General features: G+C 35.4%; 1 protein-coding gene across 7 annotated transcripts in view; it reads left to right on the forward strand.

Annotated features, from left to right (window-relative positions):
• Positions 1–22,394, forward strand: part of Dlg2 (discs large MAGUK scaffold protein 2) — a 2,025,432-nt gene that overhangs the window by 544,310 nt on the left and 1,458,728 nt on the right. For 2 of the 7 annotated variants that reach the window (XM_074081674.1, XM_074081712.1), the window contains one exon: positions 4,461–4,556. The exons of 1 other annotated variant lie outside the window; for it this stretch is intronic. In XM_074081674.1, the coding sequence (XP_073937775.1) occupies positions 4,461–4,556 (96 nt within the window). Of the gene's footprint in view, positions 1–3,820; positions 3,850–4,460; positions 4,557–17,880; positions 18,401–22,394 lie in introns of those variants that run through there. 4 more of the 7 variants (XM_074081706.1, XM_074081681.1, XM_074081679.1 and 1 more) reach the window with 4 other exon arrangements.

Raw genomic sequence — 22,394 nt, forward strand, 5'->3', positions numbered from 1 at the left:
GAGTGATGTAGATAGTGCGATTGTTCAGGCTCCCAGGAATAATTTGCCAATCTGTAGCGTTCTGAGGGACAGACTAAATATTTAGGCCACTCGCAGCATCTCAGGAGTCAGTAAAAATATAACGAATCTGTGGCATATTTGCCAAACCTGTAAGAACAACCTTGAGTTCTGCAGCCTGAGTGGAGGAACCATGGGCAATTTTACTTTTGTGTAGCCAGCACCAAGAGGAAACTGCATGAGCATCCAGTGGACACCAATGAGTTTCTGGGTGCCTGAATTATCAGTGAACAAGGCCCAGGTATAGAGTAAAACCTCTATGGATCAAGAATCCTATTGACTCAATGGCTTTGCTTCAGGAGACAGAGTGGTAGATAGAGCTTCCCCCAAAAGGGAGGTGATACTTTTTATATTTTTTTCTTTCTTTATAAAAAATTTTTTGGAACTACTGGGCTTTGAATTCAGGACCTCTTGCTTGTTTGGCAGGAGTGCTATCATTTAAACTATTCTCCCCAGATATTTTTGGTTTAGTTGTTTTTTGAATGGGGTCTCAAGGGTGTTTTGCTTTTGCCTAGGGTTGCATTCTCATATGGATTTGTGTATCTATACCTCTTGCATAACCACACACCACCATGCCCAGCTTAATGGTTGAGATAGGGTCTTACTAACTCCCCTCCCAGCCTCCCATCCCCAAGTAGGGCTGTCCTCTAGCCTCGATCCTTATCATCTCTCCTAGCATAATTGGGATTAGGAATGGATACTTTTTCATATGAAGTCAAGATGCTGTTGGAACCAGGCCTTCTTTTTATTTTTATTTATTTATTTTTTGGCAGAGAGCAGGCCCCAGTTCCAGCCTTTTTATTTTATTATTACTATTACTATTATTGTTGTTGTTGTACTGGGGTACATTGTGACACTTAGAAAAGTTCTTACACTATATCATAGTTAAATTAACCTCCTCCACCATTCTCCTTTATCCCCTTTCCCCCCATTCTTTGATAATTTCAACAGGTCTTATTTTTCCATTTTAATACATGAATACATAATATTTACACCACATTCACACTCCAACACCCTTCCCTTATATCCTTCCCCTCCCACTGTTACCAACCCCCTAGACAGAACCTGTTTTACCTTCCTATTCTCTAGTTTTGAAAAAAAAAGACATTTTTGTTTCTATAAGATAGCTAAACAGGGAGTTTCATGTCTGTATAGTTATCTTTATCTCAAACTAACAAAAATGCTACGTCTTTCTTGTTGTCTCTTATGTTTTCCCTTCAACAAAGTTGGAGAACAAGAGGGCAGAACAGGTTCTGCCTGGAAGTGGGGTGTGTGTAGAGGAGTGAGGGGGAAGAGAAGTGAGGGCAGGGGATGGAGGGAGAATGGCCCAAACAATATATAAACATATGAATAAATGTAAAAACAATAAAAAGGGGAGGAGCTAAGGTGGAAAGGAGAAAAATAGAGATGAACCAATTTGGGTTATAATACATATATACATGGAAATGCCACAGTGGAATCAGGCATTCTTTAATGTACCATTTCCTTATGTCTAGTGGGCTTGTTTCACCACACCAAAATGGAAATACCAGGTTGAAGAGTCACAAGTTCTTCATGGGTCAGCTCTTCAGTTTTGAGAAGACCCCAGTAGCAAGATAATGACTGCTTATCAAAAGGAGTATCCAGGAGAAGATGAGTCCAACTCTCAAAGAGTAACTTTGGGCAGAGGCTCCCTTCTTGTTTGAAGTTCCAATCAACCTCATCAATTCACAGACTCATAGCCATTAATATTATGTGGTCTGTAAGTAAAGAACATGCCACAGTTTTCCAAGAGCTTCCAATATAGCCTATTGGATGCTGATTTGGGGGTTCATTGATGTAAGGACTGAATAAAATAACCAAGTGAGACCATATTCTTTAGTATCCATAGCATCCAATTAAGTGATGGGTCTCTCCTTTTTGATGTCTAGGCCTAAAAGGATGACTTGTCTGAGAGGAAATTCACCCATACAGCCCCTCAGTTTTATTTTTTTATTTTTTTTTGTGGTACTGGAGTTTGAACTCAGGGCCCCACACTTGCCAGGCGGGCATGCTACCACTTGAAACATTCCAGTAACCCCTCATCCCCAGTTTTGTCAAGGTTTATCATCCACCATTGCTGCTGAGACTTCTGTCTTGCCAACTAATAGGACCTCATCTATACAATAACAACTGTGAGTATCAAACAGGAGAGCCACTGATACTAAATCTTTACAGCAAATGGCAGGGGAGTTAGGTCCTAGGAAGCACTGGAAACACATTTGGGGCCTTGCCATATGAATACAAATACAATTGGCCTTGGACCTTGAGTGTCAGAGTGATAGAAAAAAGATGTTGGAAAGATAACATACCAAGGGCTGTGAGTGCAGTAGATTTAATTATAGTTACAATGTCTGGAGCAGTTAAGGGTATTATATCAACAACTGAATTAACTAAGCAGCAAATCACTGTAAGGGTGTAGCTGCCATTAGCATCTTTTTACTGTTTGTATGTAGCCATTACTTCATGATATTGCATATTGTACAATTCCTGCTGCCCTTACACCCTTAAACAAGGCTAGGATTTCTCTTTCTTCTGAGATTCTCCATTGTTTCTTCTGGATAACCTGAGAGAAAATGGTGAAAAGAATTGGGGAATAATTACATGCACCACAACATTTCTCTCCATGTAGTTCTTCCTGATCAGGAGACATTCCTCCGGACTTTATGGGCATTTACAGTGAAATATTAATACCAATTGTATACATGCCCTAATGCCTTACCTCATAACTCCACACGTAGAACCAAGCTTAGTGTGTTTTAGATGCTTATAACCAACAGAGCCCTAAGAGTTTGAATACTTTCTTTCCCAGAAGTTGTTTAGTACATTTGGATGGATATGATATGTATGACTCTTGTTCTAACTTAGAAATAGGAAAACTTTGGTCCCATTCTTAATTATCTTTTCCTTTAAGGTATTTGAGGTCAGTAAAAAGGGGGAGAGAGGGATTATGAAGATGAGGGGAGGACAAGATGCTCTAAGATGTAAACAAGGCACATTTACTTTTGATTTTAAGTGTCACGGCTTTGGCTTGCAGATTAACAAAATTGACTTTTAATGGTTTTGGTCCATACAAATCTCTTTATCAGTAGCAATGCCATAATACTACCAATTTATAGAATGGTAGATTAAAGGCCCCTTCTTTGAGGCCATAACTGTGGAGCTAAATAAAGGCTGCCAATCTGATTACAGCACTGATATAAATGCTCATAGTTTTCTGATGAGACCCACTGGAATCAAGATGCTGACTGAATCTGTACTGCCTCCACTGGTGCCTGGATCTATCATCATATCAAATGTACAGCACACTCAATATCATAGACTAAGCACTGAGTAAATAACTGAGTTTCAGACACAAAGGCTACACTGGGTATCCTCATTTGGATGAGAGCGACATTCCTGTTAGTCAGACCAGAGCTTTCTTCTTTGTTTGTTCTACCTATGCATCTATTTATTCATCTGATTTAATCTTTTATATTTTTCATTCACCATACAAATATTTATCCCTTTGTAAATTGAAAAACAGTGAGCTGTCCTGCTTGTCCTTCAAAGACTCATAATGGTTGCAAATTTTTTATCTTTCACGATAAATGCAGGTCCATGTCTATATGACTATTGTCTGAAAGGAGGTGAGAACTTCAGCTCACTTAGAAACTTAGGAGCTGAAGATGACTCTTCCTACAGAAAAGACAGCAAACATCTGTCTTTGAGTCTATTCTCCTGTACTCTGCCTAAGAACACTTCAGGAAATTCTCCTCATTAACAAGCGTTAAGGTAAAAGAACATTGTTATGCACTTGAACATAAAATGTGCTCAATGTATGTGTTAATAGTTTTCAAAGATCCCCCAGTTAAGAGAACACATATATTTCATAACAGTCAATAAGCAAACCTATCTTTTGCTCTGGAAGTAACCATTAATCCTATAATCCAAAGCTGTAGTTATAAAAGATAATTGTCTAGCACAAAGACAATTAGTGTCTGCTTGTACTGAGAGCTCCAATACCTGCCATAGAACAGAGATTCTTGCAAGCATAGTAACTTGCATAACCTTTCTAGTTTCCTTTTCTTGTTACCAATACTTTTTTTTTTTTTAACCAGATCATTGGTTTACTTTGGAATAATCCAATTTCAACACTCCCTGGTGGAAATCTTTGAAATTTAAAAACTTGCCTTTGAATAACTGTCTCATTTTATGTTTTCTTTTTGGAAGCCATATAAAAGTGGGTTAAGCAGTACATTCATATTCTAAAACTGACATAAGTAACATCTAATAATGTTTATTCAGGTGTTAGATATTTTAAAGTGCATGTTAAAAGTTTGAAAAAAATTAATTTACATTATAGAAGATAAATAAGAAGAATCGATTTTTATACTTTTGTTTAGCTTACAGGTTTCAGTGGACCAAAGGAAAATGCTTCATGTATTGAGCAAAATAAAGAAAATCAGTGTTTTGAGAATGAAACTGATGAAAAGACAAGTGTAAGTGTTAGAGGTTTTTTGGTTTGTTTCTATGCTTACTGGGTAAAATGCATCATGTTCCTTGTGGATGCTGTTTCTAGTAGTGCTCAAGTAAAAGAAAATGTGTAGCTTAATTTCTGGCATTGGCCCGGTCAGCATCTTGGAGTCTCCTGTTACTAGGCTGACACTAAGTGTGTATTATTTTGAGAAGTTTTAGTTTCTACTTTGGGACCTGTGGTTTGGTGCATAGTCTTTAGATACTGATCACACAGACATTTTGTAAGCTATTTCTCTTGAACATGTTTTTGTTTAACATAGGAGGTGTTGTTTAAACTATCTGAGAGAGTTATAATATACTACATGTGCTTCCAGGAAAGGAAGTCATTTGACTTGGCAATGACATTTTTTCCAAAACAGGAGAGGGAGGGTATCTATGTGAGACTCATGCATGCCTAGAAAACAAAATTTTGGACTTCCTGGCTGTCCACAAGGATATTTGTATATTTGCTTCCTGAAGATGAAATCATCAGGCCTAAGTGGAATATAAATATGCCAGCTTGTCAGGCAGCTAAATGAAATACATGGTGGCACATATGTTAGAGAAACTTTTATGTTTTCATTGTAGCATAGCACATTGCAAGCCTATGCTACTTAAGCTCTTAAAGGCTTTGATTGCTTTATCTCATAGCTGTGCTGCGAGATTTTAATAAGATCCTGAACATGACCATGTATGTTCATGTGTGTAACTTGTCCTTAAGAATAATTTTAAAGCTCAGCTTTATGTCCCCATTTACTGTCCTTTGCTATATTTAAAAGGACATTTCTTTTCCTTAATGCAGCTGAGCCATGGGAAAGTATTTTGTTTGTTTTAAGGACTGAGAACAGAACAAGGATCTCATGCCTTTATATGTATGCATTTGTTGCTGCCCATGATCCCTATTTTAAAAGTGATGGTTCTGAACGACTAAATCACCAAGTCAATCTTGAAAAAGAACAACAAAATTGGAGGCTTCATACCCCCTGATTTCAAAACATATTAAAAAGCATCAGTAATTCAGATGGTATGGCACTGGCAGAAAGACATTTTTTGGATAGAAATATGGATAAATGAAACAGAATAGAGATCCCAGAAATAAACCCTGGCATATGTGGTGACATGATTTTCAGTAAGGAGCCATGACTACAAAGTAGGGAAAAAAGACTCTCTTTACCAAATAGTAGCAAGTAAACTGAATGTCCACATGCAAAGGAATGAATTTGGACCCTTAAATTGTACCATGGACAAAAATCAATTAAAGAAGGTGAATATGGTTGATGTAATTTCTATTCAATAATGAATATAGGATATTTAAACCTGTTAAAATCAGCATAAGAAGGGGACTAAGGTAAAAAGAAGAAAAATGGAGGAAATGCACCAATTCATGATATAATACATATATACATGGAAATGTCACCATCAAACTCCCTGTATAACTACCCTAAACAAACAAAAGTATCTTTTTTCAAAAGTGAGAGACAGGAAGATAAAAGGTCCTGTCTGGGAGTTGGAACCAGAGGGGCTGGAGGAGGACATAAGGAAAAGATGAAGAGGGAGAATATGGTGGAAATTTTATGTATTCATGTATGAAAAGGGAACAATGAAACTTGTTGACACTATTCTAAGAAAAGGAGAGGGGATAAAGGAGAATGATCCAGGGGTTGAATATAACTAAGATATATTGTAAGCACTTTTGTAAATGTCACAATGTACCCCTAGTATATTATTATATGCTAATAAAAAGCAGAAAAATTCATTTTGCTAAAAAGCAGAAATAAATAAGTCATAAAGTGCTAAAAGTCCTAGAAGAAAACATGACATCTAAAAATTATAAAAATCCTCAAAGAAAATGGGGAAAATGTCAGAATATTTGACTTGACAATGATTTCCTGGATATGGTATGAAAAGCATAGGCTAAAAAACAGCAAAAATAAATGAACAGAACTGCATCAAACTTAAAAACTTATGTATGTCAAGGAAAAAAATCAAAAGAGTTAGAGAAAACCAACAGAATTGAACAAAAAACTTTCAAATTATGTATCTAATAAAGAGATTAATATCCAAAATACATGAAGTTCTGCAACTTAACAACAAAAATGAAACGACCCAGTTTAAAATGGGCACAGGACTTATGGAAAAGAGAATTATTCTAAGAAGTTATAAAAATGCTCAATACTCTTATGATAGGATGCTCAATACTAATAGTTATAAATGCCAAATAAAACAATAATGCAATATCACCTTATACCTATTAGGATGGCCATTATCAAGTGAACAGAAAATAATAAGTATTAACAAGATGTGGAGACACTGAAACCTTGAAGATTGTCAGTGAGAATATGAAATGGTACATCTATTATGGAAAACAGCACAGTGCTTCTTAAAAACATTAAAAATAGATCACCATATGATTTAGCAGTCTTACTTCTATGTATATATATCCAAAAAATGTAAAGCAGAATTTTTATAAGATAGTTACACTTCCACATTCATTGCAGCATTATTCATAATGACTAAGAGGTGGAAGCAACCCAAATGCTCATCCACAGATGAATGGATAAAGAAAAATGTAAAAAATAAATTAATATTGGAATATTATGTAGCATTGAAAAGAAGGAAATTTTACAAAGTCAGAATTGCAGAAGATACTTAAATGAACCTTACACAAAGAAGAGGAAGAAAGACATTCATAATCGTGACAGCTTAGGAAAGAAGAAAACTCAAAAGAAAAATAGATAAATAAGAATTAGGAAAGAACCAAACATTATCAACTCAGTAAGCCAGCAGACCTCTAAGATAAACAAGGGAGAATCAACTGGGGAAAAATACAGGACCTAGCACATATCTCTCAATAATAACCCTAAATATAAATGATCTTAAGTCTTCAATTAAAAGACACAAATTGAATGATTCCATTAAAAAACTGTTTTGTGTCTTCATGATACACAAAGACAAAGACACACACAAAGTGAGAGTGAAAGGACAGAAAATGATATTCCAAGCAAATGGAATCTTAAAGCAAGGTGAAGTTGTTACATTTATATCTGACAGAGCAGGCTTTAAGCCAAAATTAGTAAAAGGAGATAAAGGTCACTGCATACTAATAAATGGAACAGTCCATCAAGAAGATAAAGTGATAATAAATTTATATGCACCAAATATTGGTGCACTCAATTTCATAGAACAAACACTAGTGGAACAGCAGGACAGATAAGTCCATATACAGAGATTTCAATACCACATTATCATCAATAGATAGATCATCCAAACAAACAAAAAAAAATCAACACAGAAACTTCAGAGTTAACCTGTACCATAGGGTCAAATGGAAATAACAGACATCTGTAGAATATTTCATTCAAGGCTGTAAAATACACTTTCTTCTCAGAAGATGATGAAACAGGTATTTTAGACCATAAAGCAAATCTTTACAAATACAACAAACAGACATCTAGACGATGAAGAACAGGAACTGTAAAAAGATCAGGCTAAGGAGGACACTAGTAGAGGAGGGAAGGTAAATGAGGAAAGTAAAGAAAGGGAATATGAATGATGTACTTTTTATACAAGGATGAATATGGAACATTGAAACCTATTGAAGTCACTATAAGAAGGGGACTGGGGTAGAAAGGAGAATAACAGAGGGGATGAACCAATCCAGAGTATAATACATGTATAGATGGAAATATCATAATGAACCCCCTTATATAACTGTCATAAACTAAAAAAAATGTCCTTTTTTTAAATGAAGGAAATAAGGCAAAATAGTTCCTTTCCCAGGATGGGTACCAGTGGGAGGGAGGAGGGCATAAGAAAGTGTGAAGGAAGGTGAATATGGTGGAAATATCTCGTATTCATGTATGAACATAGAACAACAAAACCTATTGAAATTGTTCTACCAAAGGGGGGAAGATAAAGAAGAAAGGGGGAGGAGTGAATCTAATTAAGGTATATTGTAATCAGTTCTATGAATGTCACAGTATCTCCCCTCTACAACAATAATATCCTAATAAAAACAGAAATACCCATTTTATTTTTTTTAATAAAAAGCTTCTACAAAGCAGAGGAAACAGTGAAGAGACAGTCTGCAGAATGGAAGAAAATCTTTGCCAGTATTCATCCATCAGGGAATTAATATCTATAATATATAAAGAGCTCAAAAAATTAAACACCAAAAGAGCAAATAATCTAATCAATAAGTGGGCAAATGAACTGAGCAGACACTTTTCAAATAAAGAAGTACAAATAGTCAATAAATACATGAAAACAGCTTGATTTATTTAACCATCAGGGAAAAGCAAATCAAAACTATGTTGAGATGCTATGTCACCCCAGTCAGAATGGCTATCATCAAGAGAGAAAACAACAACAAATGTAGGAGAGGATGCATGGAAATAGGAAACCTTACACACTGTTGGTGGGGATGTAAATTAATCTAGCTGGGATAGAAATTAGTATGGAGGTTCCTTAAAAAATAAAAGCATAGAACAACCATATGATCCAGCTATATTACTGGGTATATGCCCAAAAGAATCAAAATCAACTTACTACTACAGGTACCTGAGGACCTGTGTTTATCATGGCACTATTCACAATAGTCAACTTGTGGAATCAACCAAGGTGCCATCAATGGATGAATGAATAAATAAAATACAGTGTATATACACAATGGAGTTTTATTCATCCATAAAGAATAAAATTATGTGATTTGCAGGAAAATGATGGAACTAGAGATCATCACGTTAAGTGAAATAAACCAAACTCACAATGACAAGTATCACATGTTTTCTCTCATATATGGAATTTGGGCCAGGAAAAGAACACGAAAGTAATAGGGGGACTATTAGGGATGTGGAAAGGTGAAAGGGGGATGAATGATAAAAGAGAATTATTAACGGGGTTAATATCAAATTAAGTTATATACATCTGTGAAGATGTCCTAATGAAATCCGTTATTATCATTATTATTATTTGGTGCAACTGGGGTCTGCACTCAGAGGTTTGCACTTGCAGAGCAGGTGCTCTACTGCTTGAGCCACATTTCCAGTCCATTTTGCTTTGGTTATTTTGGATATGGGGGTCTCACGAACTATTTGACTGGGCTGTCCTCCAATCATGATTCTCCTGATCCAGCCTCCCAAGTAGCCAGGATTACAAGCATGAGTCATTGGTGCATAGCTGAGACCCATTACTTTGTGCACTAAAAAAAAGATGTGAATCCTCTCACATGCTATAATATGGATATATTGTGAGGTCATTAGGCTAATCACAGTAGGCCAGTCACAAAAAAACCCCACAAATACTATATAATTCCACTAATATGAAGTATCTAAATTAGCCAAACTCTTCAAAATAGAAAGTAGAAAGAAGGTTGTCTCATGAGGTGAGGGAGAGTTAGTGTTTGGTGGGTAAAGAGTTTCAGCCTTTCAAGATGAAGACGTGCTAGAGATCTACTGCACAACAATGTAAATATAAATAACACTATTGAACTCTACATTCAAAAATGGTTGCAATTATTAGTTTAATGTTATGTTTCTTAAATAGTAATAAATAATAATAAAATAATGATTCTGGTTCTGAGCAAATAATATTCCTGGAGGGACAAACTTAAAAATATAAAATCAGAGGATTAAGAGTAATTTTCATGATCATCCAGGGCAATGATTGTCCTTAGTTTTAAATGTTCTGCACTAACACCTTGGTAAAGGGAGGAGGAATCTATTGGAAACCCTCTACTCGAAACACCCCACTTATAGGATATTTACCACCCCCCAAGGTCATTCATTCTATTTGATCAGGTTTGAATATTTGAATATTATTTTTATTAAATCCTTTATGTTCAAACCAAGTTAGTATTGATTTTACTTTTCATTTATAATGTCAGTGAATATATAGTGGCAAACTTTTCACTATATGGAATTAATATGGGAATAAACTTTTATTTTTAATGGAATACCGTGGTGAACTCTGGCTAATATTTAATAGTTTTAGATGTAGAATATAATCATGCCTCGTCTCCAGGTTGATGAGGACACATTGCTTTATCTTCAAGTATTTTGTAGTGCTTCTGGTCAGTATTTTCTGCCTACTGAAAATCTATGACTGAACTGTCTGGTTTAGCATTACTCTGACATTTTCATAAAGCTATTATAAACAAATTGATTCAAATCAATCCAAATATATTTACTTACAGGATGTAACCACACCAGCAAAAACACTACAAAATGAGATTATATTCATTTAATATGTTTATATTCAGAATCCCAATAATTATGTACTCAAAAAAACCTTAGAAGTATATTCTATTCACATACACAGAACTTAGGAAGAGACACTGAAGTTTATGATATAAAAGTTCAATGCTTTTGAAAGAATAGCAGATCACCATTATAACAAAGATGGGATGGGACTTGTGGTTAGGTGATCATGGTTCATATTGGTTCACTCACCGAGTTAATAGACTATCCACCAAGCTGGCTTACCAACTCAATAGCTATATATAAATTTGTGGAAGTGAATTCTTTTGAGTCTCAGTTTTTTTTAACCTGTAAATGTATACTTAATTCACTGGTTATGAATTAATAATGATATTATATATGAAAGTTCCTTCTCGATAAGAAATTAATGCTTGGTTACAAACCATAGAAGGATGCAGAATACAAAGTTTATACAGACCTCATGTAAGTCAATAATGGAAAACAAATAACCTGATTAGAAAATGGGCAAAAGGCCTCGATAGACATTTCTCCAAAAGGGTCATAAAAATGGCCAATGGTTACATGAAAGGTACTCAACATCTTTAATTATCAGGGGAATGCAAACAAAAATTACTATGAGAGAGTACCTCACACCTTTTAGGATAGTGTAATGATTTGAACATTAAGTATTCCCCCAATGGGCTCTTATGTTCCTGAGAAGTGACTACATCATAACGGCATAAATAGATCAATCCCTTGATGAAGTAGATTACTGGGGGTGTGATTTGAAGGGTATATGTTGTCTGGGCTCCCTCTGTTTAGAAAAACAGAGCAGCTTCCTGCTTGCCATGAAGTGAGCAGCTATGATCTACCATGTGCTCTCTGCCATGTTGTTCTGCCTCACCAAAGACCCAGAAATAAGAGAGCCAAACAACCATGGACTGAAACCATGAGCCAAAATAAATATTTCCTTCCTTAAGTTGATTTTCTCAGATAATACTGATAGTATAGTTATTATCAAAAAGTCAAAAGATGATAAGTGTTGGTGTGGGTAAGGAGAAAAGGGAACTCTTGTACACTATTGGTGGAAATGTAGATTAATACAACAATTATAAAAATAGTGTGAAGGCTTCCAAAGAAATAGAAACTGTCTTATGACCTAGTAATCCCTCTATTGGACATGCCCAAAGAAAATGAAATCACCACCTTAAGGTATCTGTGCCCCCATGTTCACTGCAGTACTATTCACCATAGCCAACATATGGAAACAATCAAAGTGTTCATCAACAGATGAATGGGCAATGAAACTGGCACATGAAGTCAATAGAATATTATTCAACCCTTACGAAAAATGAGATCTTACCATTTGTCACAAGATGGGTAGACCTGGAGAAGATTACACTAAGTGAAACAGGCCAGCCTTGGACAGAAAAGCTCTGCATGAGCTCAAAAGAAAAAAGATTCAAATGTACAGAGATATAAAAAGAAACATGGTTATTAAGGTGTGATGAGAAGGTGGGGAGGAAATGGGGCAGATGTAGGTCAGAGGATACAAAGTAATATGTATGTAGGATGAACAAATTTAGGTATCTAATATAGAATAGGATGGCTATAAGTAATAAAATTGTACTGTATATGGAATTTATACCCAATGAGTAGATTTTAGCTGCCTCATATGAAACCAAAAATAATAGATAACTTCATGAGATGATGACTGTTAATTTATTTTGCTATGGTAGTCATTTATATATATATATATATTTATCATTTTGCTATCTGTATACATCCCAAAGCATCATCTTTTATACCATAACAGTACACAACAAAATTATTTTTAAACATGGAAAGGTCAATGTTGAATCTGAAAACTATTGTTTATTTTATCTGAGTACTATTATTAATATAAATCACTTCCTAAGACTAAGCTATATTAAAAAAATTATAGATTGCAAAGTTCATATTGGGCTACTGATTCTGGTCTTACATTAAAAGAGAAATAGATTCCCCACTATGCATTTTAACCCTCCCTTTAGAAAAGTATCTATTTAGCATCTTTATTTTCTAAGCACTGCCAATACAGTCTTGGGCAAAACCAATAAGGTTCCTGCTTTACAGATACGCTTCAGATCAGGTAAAGAGTAACAGATGAATAAAGACAATAATTTCAAATTGTGGCCATTGCCATGAAGGAAATAAACCAGTATCATTTAATGGAGAATGACTAAAGAGAGTGTAATTTAGTTCAAGGGGTCAGTTTGAGATGGCCTTACTGCACTGATAAAGTCTCTGCAGAGACCTTAATGATCAGGAGTCCATTATGTGAAGATCCAGGGAGAAGGAGCAAGTTCACCATACTGGGAAGAGTTAGTGTGAAAAACTACATTTAACTGGCCAGTGTGATTGGGGTGTAGAAAGGTGGATTGGGGTATTTAGCAATGCTGCTGGAGTTGTTTCTGTTAACTTGAAAGACCAATTGCATTCCAGACCATATTGCATTTTAGATTTGTGGCTTGAGCATGACTATATGGAGTTTTGGAATCTATTCAACTCGCAGCATTGTACGATAGTCAGAAAAATTGAGTCTCATAAGTAACGTACCACAAAGTTTACATAAACTTACAATTTGTTGGAGAAACATAATTTTTATTGAATGCTTTCATCATGTATTGCTTATCACTTGATTATCTAAATTTCAAAGGTTGTTTAGAATTTGATGATAATAACTAGGAGAGCTATATTGGTATCAAATCACATTTGTAGGCAAAATTGACTGAGAATTCAGGTCCATACAAGTGAAGACTGTAGTTTAAAAAGTAGGTTAAAAGTGAAATTTTCTTGATTTAAATAGCACTTATTTTTTCACTTTTAATTTTGCTTATTTAATTTTTATATTGCTCTTACAACGATACACATTTAACTTATACAGAATATATATAATTTTTCATGATCCAGTATGATCCTGATAAGTTTTTATAATAGAAACTCTTTGGAAACGTTCCCGATTTCCTACTTGCCTCTGGAGAGTCTGGAAACGAGGGCAGGCATTGTGCCATGATCTGCCTGCAGCCTATTTATTTTACTAAGCTAACAAGCTTTGCAGATGTCATCTGTGTGCCTGCTGTCCTGGGTATGCGGGGAGCAGAGACAGGGATTGGAGTCAGGTCTTGGATTTCTGTTATTCCCTTGGAGCTAATCTTTCTAACATGGAGTTCATTCTTCTTGAATTATTCCCAAGGCCCATATAAGCTATAAAAGGCCTGAGTGCAGGAACCCAGAGATGCAACCATTTTTAAAAGAAGATCCCAGGTTGTTTATCCTTAGTCTGCACAGAGTCCAGGCCACCTTTGGCTAGAAGAAGTCCTTCGTATCTACCTGTGCCATGTGCTCAGGCTGTACCCAGGGAGGTAGAAAATGCCTCTGAACTTGACGTTTGATGAGAAGGAAAAGACACAGTCCTTTCACTTTTGGAGTCACCTGGATTCTGTGTCACCTGGGACAAGTCACATAACCTCAGGGAGCATCAGTTTATTTATGAAATGGGTAGTATGATAATCACAGACAACATTTATAAATTATCTGTCTGGTACCTTTGATAAAATCCATAATTCATAATTCAGAGTTGTTATTAATAAAAATGCCTATATTTATTACTGTTTTTCTATTGTGAGGGCAAATCCTTAGTTTCTGTGGGGCTCTGCTATAGCACATCAGCTGGACTGGCCTTCTGTTTACAGACCACTGTTCCAAAACATACCTTCTTGCATCAGTCTGGATTTGCCAATGAAAATATTTGTATTTTCAAATACTTTAGCTATATATTGCATCTATTTATTTCTTAAAATATATGTATATATTATATATTGTGGTTATTCTATATGTGCATGGTTCCCCTATGGATTTTAAAAAATATACTAACAAAAACTAGCATAACAGGAGCTGTGATCATTCTTTCATTCCACACCACAAATATTTGTTTTGTACAGATACCATGCTAGGTGCCTGAGATGTTCCTTAAATCTGTCTTTATGGGGCTTAGATTTTAAGACAAGAGGATATATTTACTTCTAGAGATCATTTTTCCCTGTTGGAAACAAAATAAAAAGTAATGTACTTAAGTGTTTAAGGTCCAGGCTATGGAAGTAATTTATAATAGTAATATTCTGATAACACATTTTGAATGGTAGATTTTACTAAGAATCAATATATTCCTGGTGTGATATCATTAATATCAAGTAAAATAGTTTGTAGGCTGTGGTCTTGTATCTTGCCAAACACTTCTTATGAAATCACAGGCCCAACTGAGCTCTATGTCTGTTAAAAAAAATGCTTCTAGCCAATGCCTTGTTAATTTAAAAAATAAAGTAATGTTCCTATGAGGCGAGGGAGTGGATTATCTTCTATCATCTTTGTGTGAGGAAAATCAATGGGAGGTAAGGCATATACAAAGTATAAAGATACATCCTAAACTTTAAAATGTCATGTATTTATTTACATTTAAACCTACATATATTATCTAATCACTTGTGGTAAATACAAACTAATGAGTATAGAACATACATATGTGCATGCATACAATGTATTTGTATTCATTTAACATTATATGAACAGTGCTCCTCTTTTCTTAAGCAAAGGCTATATGTTCAGTTTGTGAAATGCCTGCTCTAAAGAACTTGGAATCACATTGGATGTACTTATCAAGTTGATTGTATAAAGAAGTACAATATTATTGATTTATTCCTTTTCAAATATATATTAGTGTACACAGAATTCTTTTTCCTCCCAATTTCTAGCTAAGTCTTCTGGGCTCTTCTCCAGCTGGCCCTCGGACTACTTCTTTCTGGGTTAAATGGCTCTCCTTTGTGATTCCATAACACCCCAAAGTGCTTACTGTATGGTACCATGGTTTTTTATTTGCTTGTGGGCAGGAATTCTACTAGCTTTTCTTCACTTTTCTGTCTTCATATAAGTGAATTCTCAAGTGTATTGGTTGAGTGAATAAGGTTGTAGACTAGGCAATGGGAAGACAGAACCAAAACCACCTTTAAGGAGCTCAGTGAGTGACACGGGTACAAATCAAATCAGGCTCCAATATCATGAGCCTTCCCTCACCAAACACATGCCTGATGAGTGACTTGGGGAAGCACCTATAGCATGCTAGACCAGTTGCCTTTTGTTTCTGCAGGCCTTTATAAAGTGCTGTCATCTCTGCCCAGCTAGGGTCAGAAGACTAGTTAGGCTTCCTCTGCCAGTCTCCCTGCATCTTAGCTTCCTCCTCTCCAGGAAGATGGATGCAGTTCCAAAGGAACTTGGTAAACATATTCATCTTACTCTGCTATCCAATTTACTTCCTTTCTCTCTCTAACCTCTGACTGTTTCTATTCTGATCATAACTAGGAGAGCCCTTGACTAACAATTAAGAGACATGGTCTTTAATGTTGGCCCTGAAAGTTACTAGGTTATTAGGAAATCCTTTAAATTCCCTAAGCTTATGAGAGTGTCACATGTGCTTTGCCAACTTTAAAGAGCAATAGGGACATGAAACCTAATTCTTTTGAACATGAGTATGCCAATTATTTACATATTAGATGCCTGGTTATGTCGGAAGCACTCTGGTACCTGGGAGTGCGTAAGGAAATGATAGGTTACATACTCCAAGATAAGCTTAGGAAGTATTGAGTTAAATTAATTATGGTAATGAGCTAATGAGCGAGGAGGTGAATAGGCAAAGTGATGCTTCATTAGCCCTTTCATATTACTGAACTATAAGACAGTAATGTAATTGCATAGACCACAGTATGGGTTTTATTTGTATTGTTTAAGTGGAAAATTATCTGAAGTTTCTTATACCTGTAGGTTAACAGTTCAGATGAAATTATTTTTCAGTATAAATGAACTTTGAGCTACTTTAAAAGATTTTATATCAAATTAAGCTTTATGAGCTTCACCCACCACTGCCTTTTATTCTCTGATTTGTGATGAACTAAAAAAAAAAAAATCCTCAGAAACAGTGCTCTCATTTTGGTAAAATAATGACATGTCAGTTTTTGAGACATTCATCCATTTAGCAATCAGGAGGTTATTGAGATTTGCACCTGAATAATTCATGAAAGGTAGGAAGAAGAGACTTATAAGACTATCTTTTTTTTTTCAAATTGTTTATTATAGAAAATATACTTTTATTTTAAAAAAACAGTGGTGGGCAGAGGGGGAGGCAGAGGGGTAGGGAGTGGTCCTGCTCATATCTTGAAGAGGTCATTGAAATTTATGTGTCCCTAGACATTTCTTCTTGATACTGTCAGTAATCCAGCTGACTATGTATTTTCGTAATAAGAAGGAGGTGATGATTTTCCTTCTTATTGGTCAAGCAGTACTTCCTTCCCCTCCATCTCTCCCTCACCTCCCTCCCACTCTGCTCTCTGAGCTCCTGTGTCTTTCTGTTTGTTTCAGTCTGTCTCTGCCTATGTATCTAAGAGGATGAAAAAAAAAAGTGTGTTATTATCTAGAGTGATGCTTGTCAAGCACCTCAAAGCAGCTCACTAGGAGAAAGGGAGGGGAGGGCTTAATCATTTGGCTGTTAAAATGCTGCAGAAGGGAACACAAAGCCCTACCCACACAATAAGTCCCTGCAGTGAGGAGGGAAAAGTTTGGGAAAGAACTGATTTTTTTTTTCTTGTGCTTCAAATTGTGAAACTTTTGTAAACACGTTGAAGTTTCCTCCCACCCCAATTGGATAATATCCTTATTTATTTAAATATTCAAGTTGTTTGTGTATTTGTGTGTCATAGACCACACAAATAGCTACTCAAGTCAAAGGAAAAATCTAACCTTTTCTAAGTTAAGCTTCCAAATCCGCAGTCTCTTTATGTGCCTGGCCAGATTTTCCCTATCCAGCTGTTAGTCATTTGTAAGAAGCTGCCCTTGTAATTGCAAGTGAGTTCAGAAGTGATGTGTGCAGCGCCGCATGCACCTTAGCTTCTCACTCATATCTTTCGAGTCATTTAGGCTCCCGGGAATCATGCTTATAATAAATAGCTTTTTATTACCAAAAGCTGCTGTTCTGGCTGCGGAACGACAGCTCTTTGCTAGATGGGCCGGGTAGTTTTTTGTGTTGTGCTTGCTCAGATTTAATAGGAAAGACGAAGGCAGCAAAGGGGGGACTTTGGCAAACAGACCTTAGGAGTGCACTGAAGCAGCAGATCAGAATTCAGAAACAAGAGCGAGAGCTGAAGTGTGGTTCTCTGGTGCTTGGTTTAACACTCATCTCCACGTAGAACTGTGCTGTGCGGGGCACTCACCGAAGCCTGGCTCCCACCACGGAATCCACTAAAAGACCATGCAGCCGCGGAGCCCAGCAAACCACCAGGAAGTTTTGCCGGAGCTGATTTCTAGGGGATTTTCTGGTATCTAGGAGAACCCTGCTTGCCTTGAGCTGTATGGAGGAGGGCTCGAGTTTCCTATGAGGGGCCCCCCTGGAAAAACCGTCTGTCTGTGCAGAATCCAGGCTCTGCTCTCTCACTGTGCCATTTACCAAAAGGCTTTTCTCACCTTTGCTGATTTGCTGGTGTGATTTCCATGCACTGAGTCCTGAGTAGGGATCCAGGATGGATTGCCTGTGCATTGTCACCACAAAGGTAGGATAGGAAACAGAGCTGTGGTTTGTGCAGCATTTTTCTATTATTATTCTGGTCCTGTAGTTAAACAGCTCTGGTAGGTGCTGCCAGTTCATGAGATGAAATGATTAGTATAATTTATTTTGCTGGGCATTTTGTTCCCTAAGAGGGTTTGAGGGTCCTTTCTGTGATTTCAACTTCTTAAAGTGATATTGTGTGTTTGTGCAGATGAAAGGAGAATTTGCCTGTGGGTTGCTTTTTTTTTTTTTAACGGCAAGATTTGCTTTTGCATCTATTTATAGCACACAATTGAAATATCTATAGTAGTAGAGGCTCACACATTATTTTAGCATACCATATCAGGATAGTCTTTCTGAGTGTGATAATTAGCTTTTCACTTAAAAACCATGTCTTCTATGTTTGAAGAGGCCAATCAGCTTTACTGTGGCTTGACATATTGTTCCTGATTGGAGAATTCTGATAGTCTGCATTTTAGTGATTTTTTTAAAGAAAAAAAAAATGTTTAGTTCCTTGATGTAAAATGAACACAATATTTAATGTTCAACTGATTCTATTTTGATCTGAAGCAAAAGAAATATTTAGCATTATCAGAAATAGAAATAAAAATGAGGATGGAATAAAATCAATAGGCAGTCCTTTTATGGATTTATTTTACAGAAAATAAACATTTCAAATGAACTTTTTATTCTGTTGTTAGTACTAAATAGTGTATTTAAACTTCATAAATACTGGTTATTTGAAGAGAATTACTATTATTTTTAGAAAAAAACTAATTAAAAGACATTAAAAGTATTCATTAGCTTCCTTTTCATTTTGCATGTAAGCATACTGTGAGTTAATTTGAGTCATCTTTTATATCTCATATTGATTGGAAACCCATTAAACATGACAAAATCGATAGCTTAGTGCATAGATTTAGTAAGTGTGGATTTCCCACTGTGCTCTCCCTTTATTACTACAGAACAGATTATTTAATTTTGAAGCCACAAAATCAAGTTCCACATCATATGGTGTTAAATATTTTACTTTTACAAATTAAATCCAGAAAATCTTATTAGATGCCTTTCCCAAGGACCTAGTATCACATGGCAGCTTCAGTTGATGTTAGTGAACTTAAAACCTAGAAACTCCTAGTTGGAATAGTTAACAGACTTCAAAATTACACAATACCTTATTTTACCTTAAAAATTGTCAAGCATCTCAGTCAGGTTTTTTTTTTGTAAAGTCAAGAAAATAATAAACTAAAATAAGTATAAAAACATTAAGTGGAAGAATGCATTTTCTTATGGATTCTCGGGAAGAAAATGTGCTCTTAAGTATGTTTTACCTTTCCTGCTGCTTTTCTTAAGAGAATACTGTTAAAAGTGACCTATATGTGTTTTATAATTGTTTATTCTCAAATCTTAATAATTTCAGACATTATTAAACATAATTAGTATTTTAAAATAAGTTATAAAGACATGAATTAGAGCTAAAAGCTGGAAAACTATTGCAATGAGCAAATTAAATTCACACTGAGATCCAAGTTTCTTCAATCTGAATAACATAATATAAAAAGCAATATTTCACATGCTTTATAGTCACTTACCCAGGTATTAAGTACCACAGGTAATGGACACACACTCATATGAAATTTCATGAATTTTCTGAGTTAATTGCATTCATTATATATTCAGTTAATGATATTCATTGCAGTGTCATTTACATAATCTTTAAAGGGCAAACATATTTACAACAGAGTTATATTATAGTACTTAAATGGTAAATAAACATGAAAGATTATTAGTAAGATTTCCTGAAGGACTTCAGATTCCAAATCTGAAACACCTAACCCACCTCTGTTGATACTCTTTTTTTTTTGCCCCAAGAGGCTATGTACCAGGGATACTCTTGCTCTTCTTTCCCTGGAATACTGACAGGAAATGTGCCAACAATTTGGAAATCTCAATTCTATCTCTGTTCAACCTCATCTCTTCCTCCTCCAGCTATAAGTCTACCTTCTAGCAGCTCTGGCTGACCTACATTCTTCTATAGAAGTTTCATGTGAGACTAGAACTATCCACCATCCTGACGCTACTTTATACAGATCACTTCTCAGTGTCACAACTGACCACCACTTCCATCAAAACTTTCAGTGATCAGGAAACAAATTCTTTCATTGGTATTAACATCTTGATTCCTTCTTGCTCTCCTGGCTTGGCATGAAAGGATTTTTGGATCCTCCCAAATCTCTGTGCTCTCTGAGTTCTCCCATTTTCCTTTATTATACATAGTAGAAATAAATTCTTCTTTGTATCTTTACTTCGCCTTTTTAAGAATAAATGTTAGAAGATTAATGAGAGGAGAGATAGGACAAGTTGAGAAGTATCACTGCATAATAGCAGTATAAAATATTGGACATATTGGAGAAGTGTTTTAATTTTTTCTGCTTATAGAAGGAAGGAAATGACTGTAGCACATTTCCTGGTGAACAAAACCCTGTGATAAAATACTCCTATCCTGGAACACATTCATATAATTGCTGTGATGGTCAGACTGATTTACAGAATCACTCATATTTGGAGTAGGATCTTTTAGCTTGGAGATCATCAAAATGCATACAATCCCAGGGTCTTCTTTCTAGATGTTCAGACAGCTCACTTTCATAAGAAGATTGAGACCTCTCTTTTCTTTGAATGTTTCTGTCCAGTTCAATTTCAACTCTTTTGTCACCGATATCACTACTGAGAAAGAGATACAACATGACTTAGTGTGGCGTTCAGGGCTCTAGAGTAAGACTTAGATTTAAAGGACACCAGCTTAAGAACTTGAATACATTGTTCAATACCCCCCCCGCCCACCCAGCATCCATTCCTGTATCTGCGAAAAAGATGTCTAAGTCATGCTGTCATAAAGAATGTAAAGTACCTAACATAATTCCCAGTAGATAGAAATATTTCAATATAGGATAGTTGGTTGAGCAACTTATAATATTTTTAATGAATCTTTCTGTTTAAGGATGATCACTGAGGAAAGTGAGGTCAGCTAAATAATATAAGCTAAACACAATTTAAAAACTGATGCAATACACTTTATGTATTGGAATTTCCTAAATATGTCTTAAATGGTTTAAAGATAATACAAAAATGTAACAACTAAAATATAAGGAAAATAATGTTAGACTAGGTTAAGACAAAGCCATGCTATTAGATGATTGGCCAATAATTTTAGATAGCAGGCAGAATATTCTGGACTAAACTTAATGAAATAAAAGGTGTCCATAGAATTTTTCTATGAAGTAATTCTCAAGTAACATATATGATAGCTTACAGAATTTGAACTAAGAACAAAAAAATGTGGAACTGTGAAAAATCGGAGTAAATCTATGCTTTCTAACTTTGACAGGTGGGCATCCTCCAGATACTCCTGCATGTCTAAAGTACAATAATGAGTGTACTTTATTGTATCTCTGAGGTATTTCATTTTCTGTCTCTAATATAATATTATTCTAAGGTATATTATCTCTGCAAATAAAATTATTCAGGTTCACTAAGCATCTTACAAAGTAGTAGCAGGTGAATTATACATTGCTATCATTACGTATATCCATTAACTAAAAATAGTTTTAAAATAATCTACAAGTAAAACTGTAACATGTTATGTTAAATTATTGCTATAATTTGCTAATCAAGGCATTATGGTGCTGTTAACTTTTAATATGTTTAACAGGTTAATGTACATAATAAAACTCAAATAGCAGAATGAAAAGTGGACCAGGCAGCATAAAGGAAGCTTTTATTGATGTTGTTAATACTACATCTGCTCTATAAATATGATTTTACTCTCTACCTCTGTTGTTCCATAGTCTTTTGTAAGGATTAAAGTCACTCAGCATTTCTAAAAGGAAATAAAGTTGTTCAACATTTAAAAGATATATTTTTTCAAGGCCAGCATGATATTATTTATTATGACCTTAATAGATTAAAGTGCATGTTGTCCTTTTAGAAATGGACTC

This window comes from Castor canadensis, chromosome 1 (genome assembly GCF_047511655.1).
Source record: "Castor canadensis chromosome 1, mCasCan1.hap1v2, whole genome shotgun sequence".
NCBI classification, from domain to species: domain Eukaryota; kingdom Metazoa; phylum Chordata; class Mammalia; order Rodentia; family Castoridae; genus Castor; species Castor canadensis.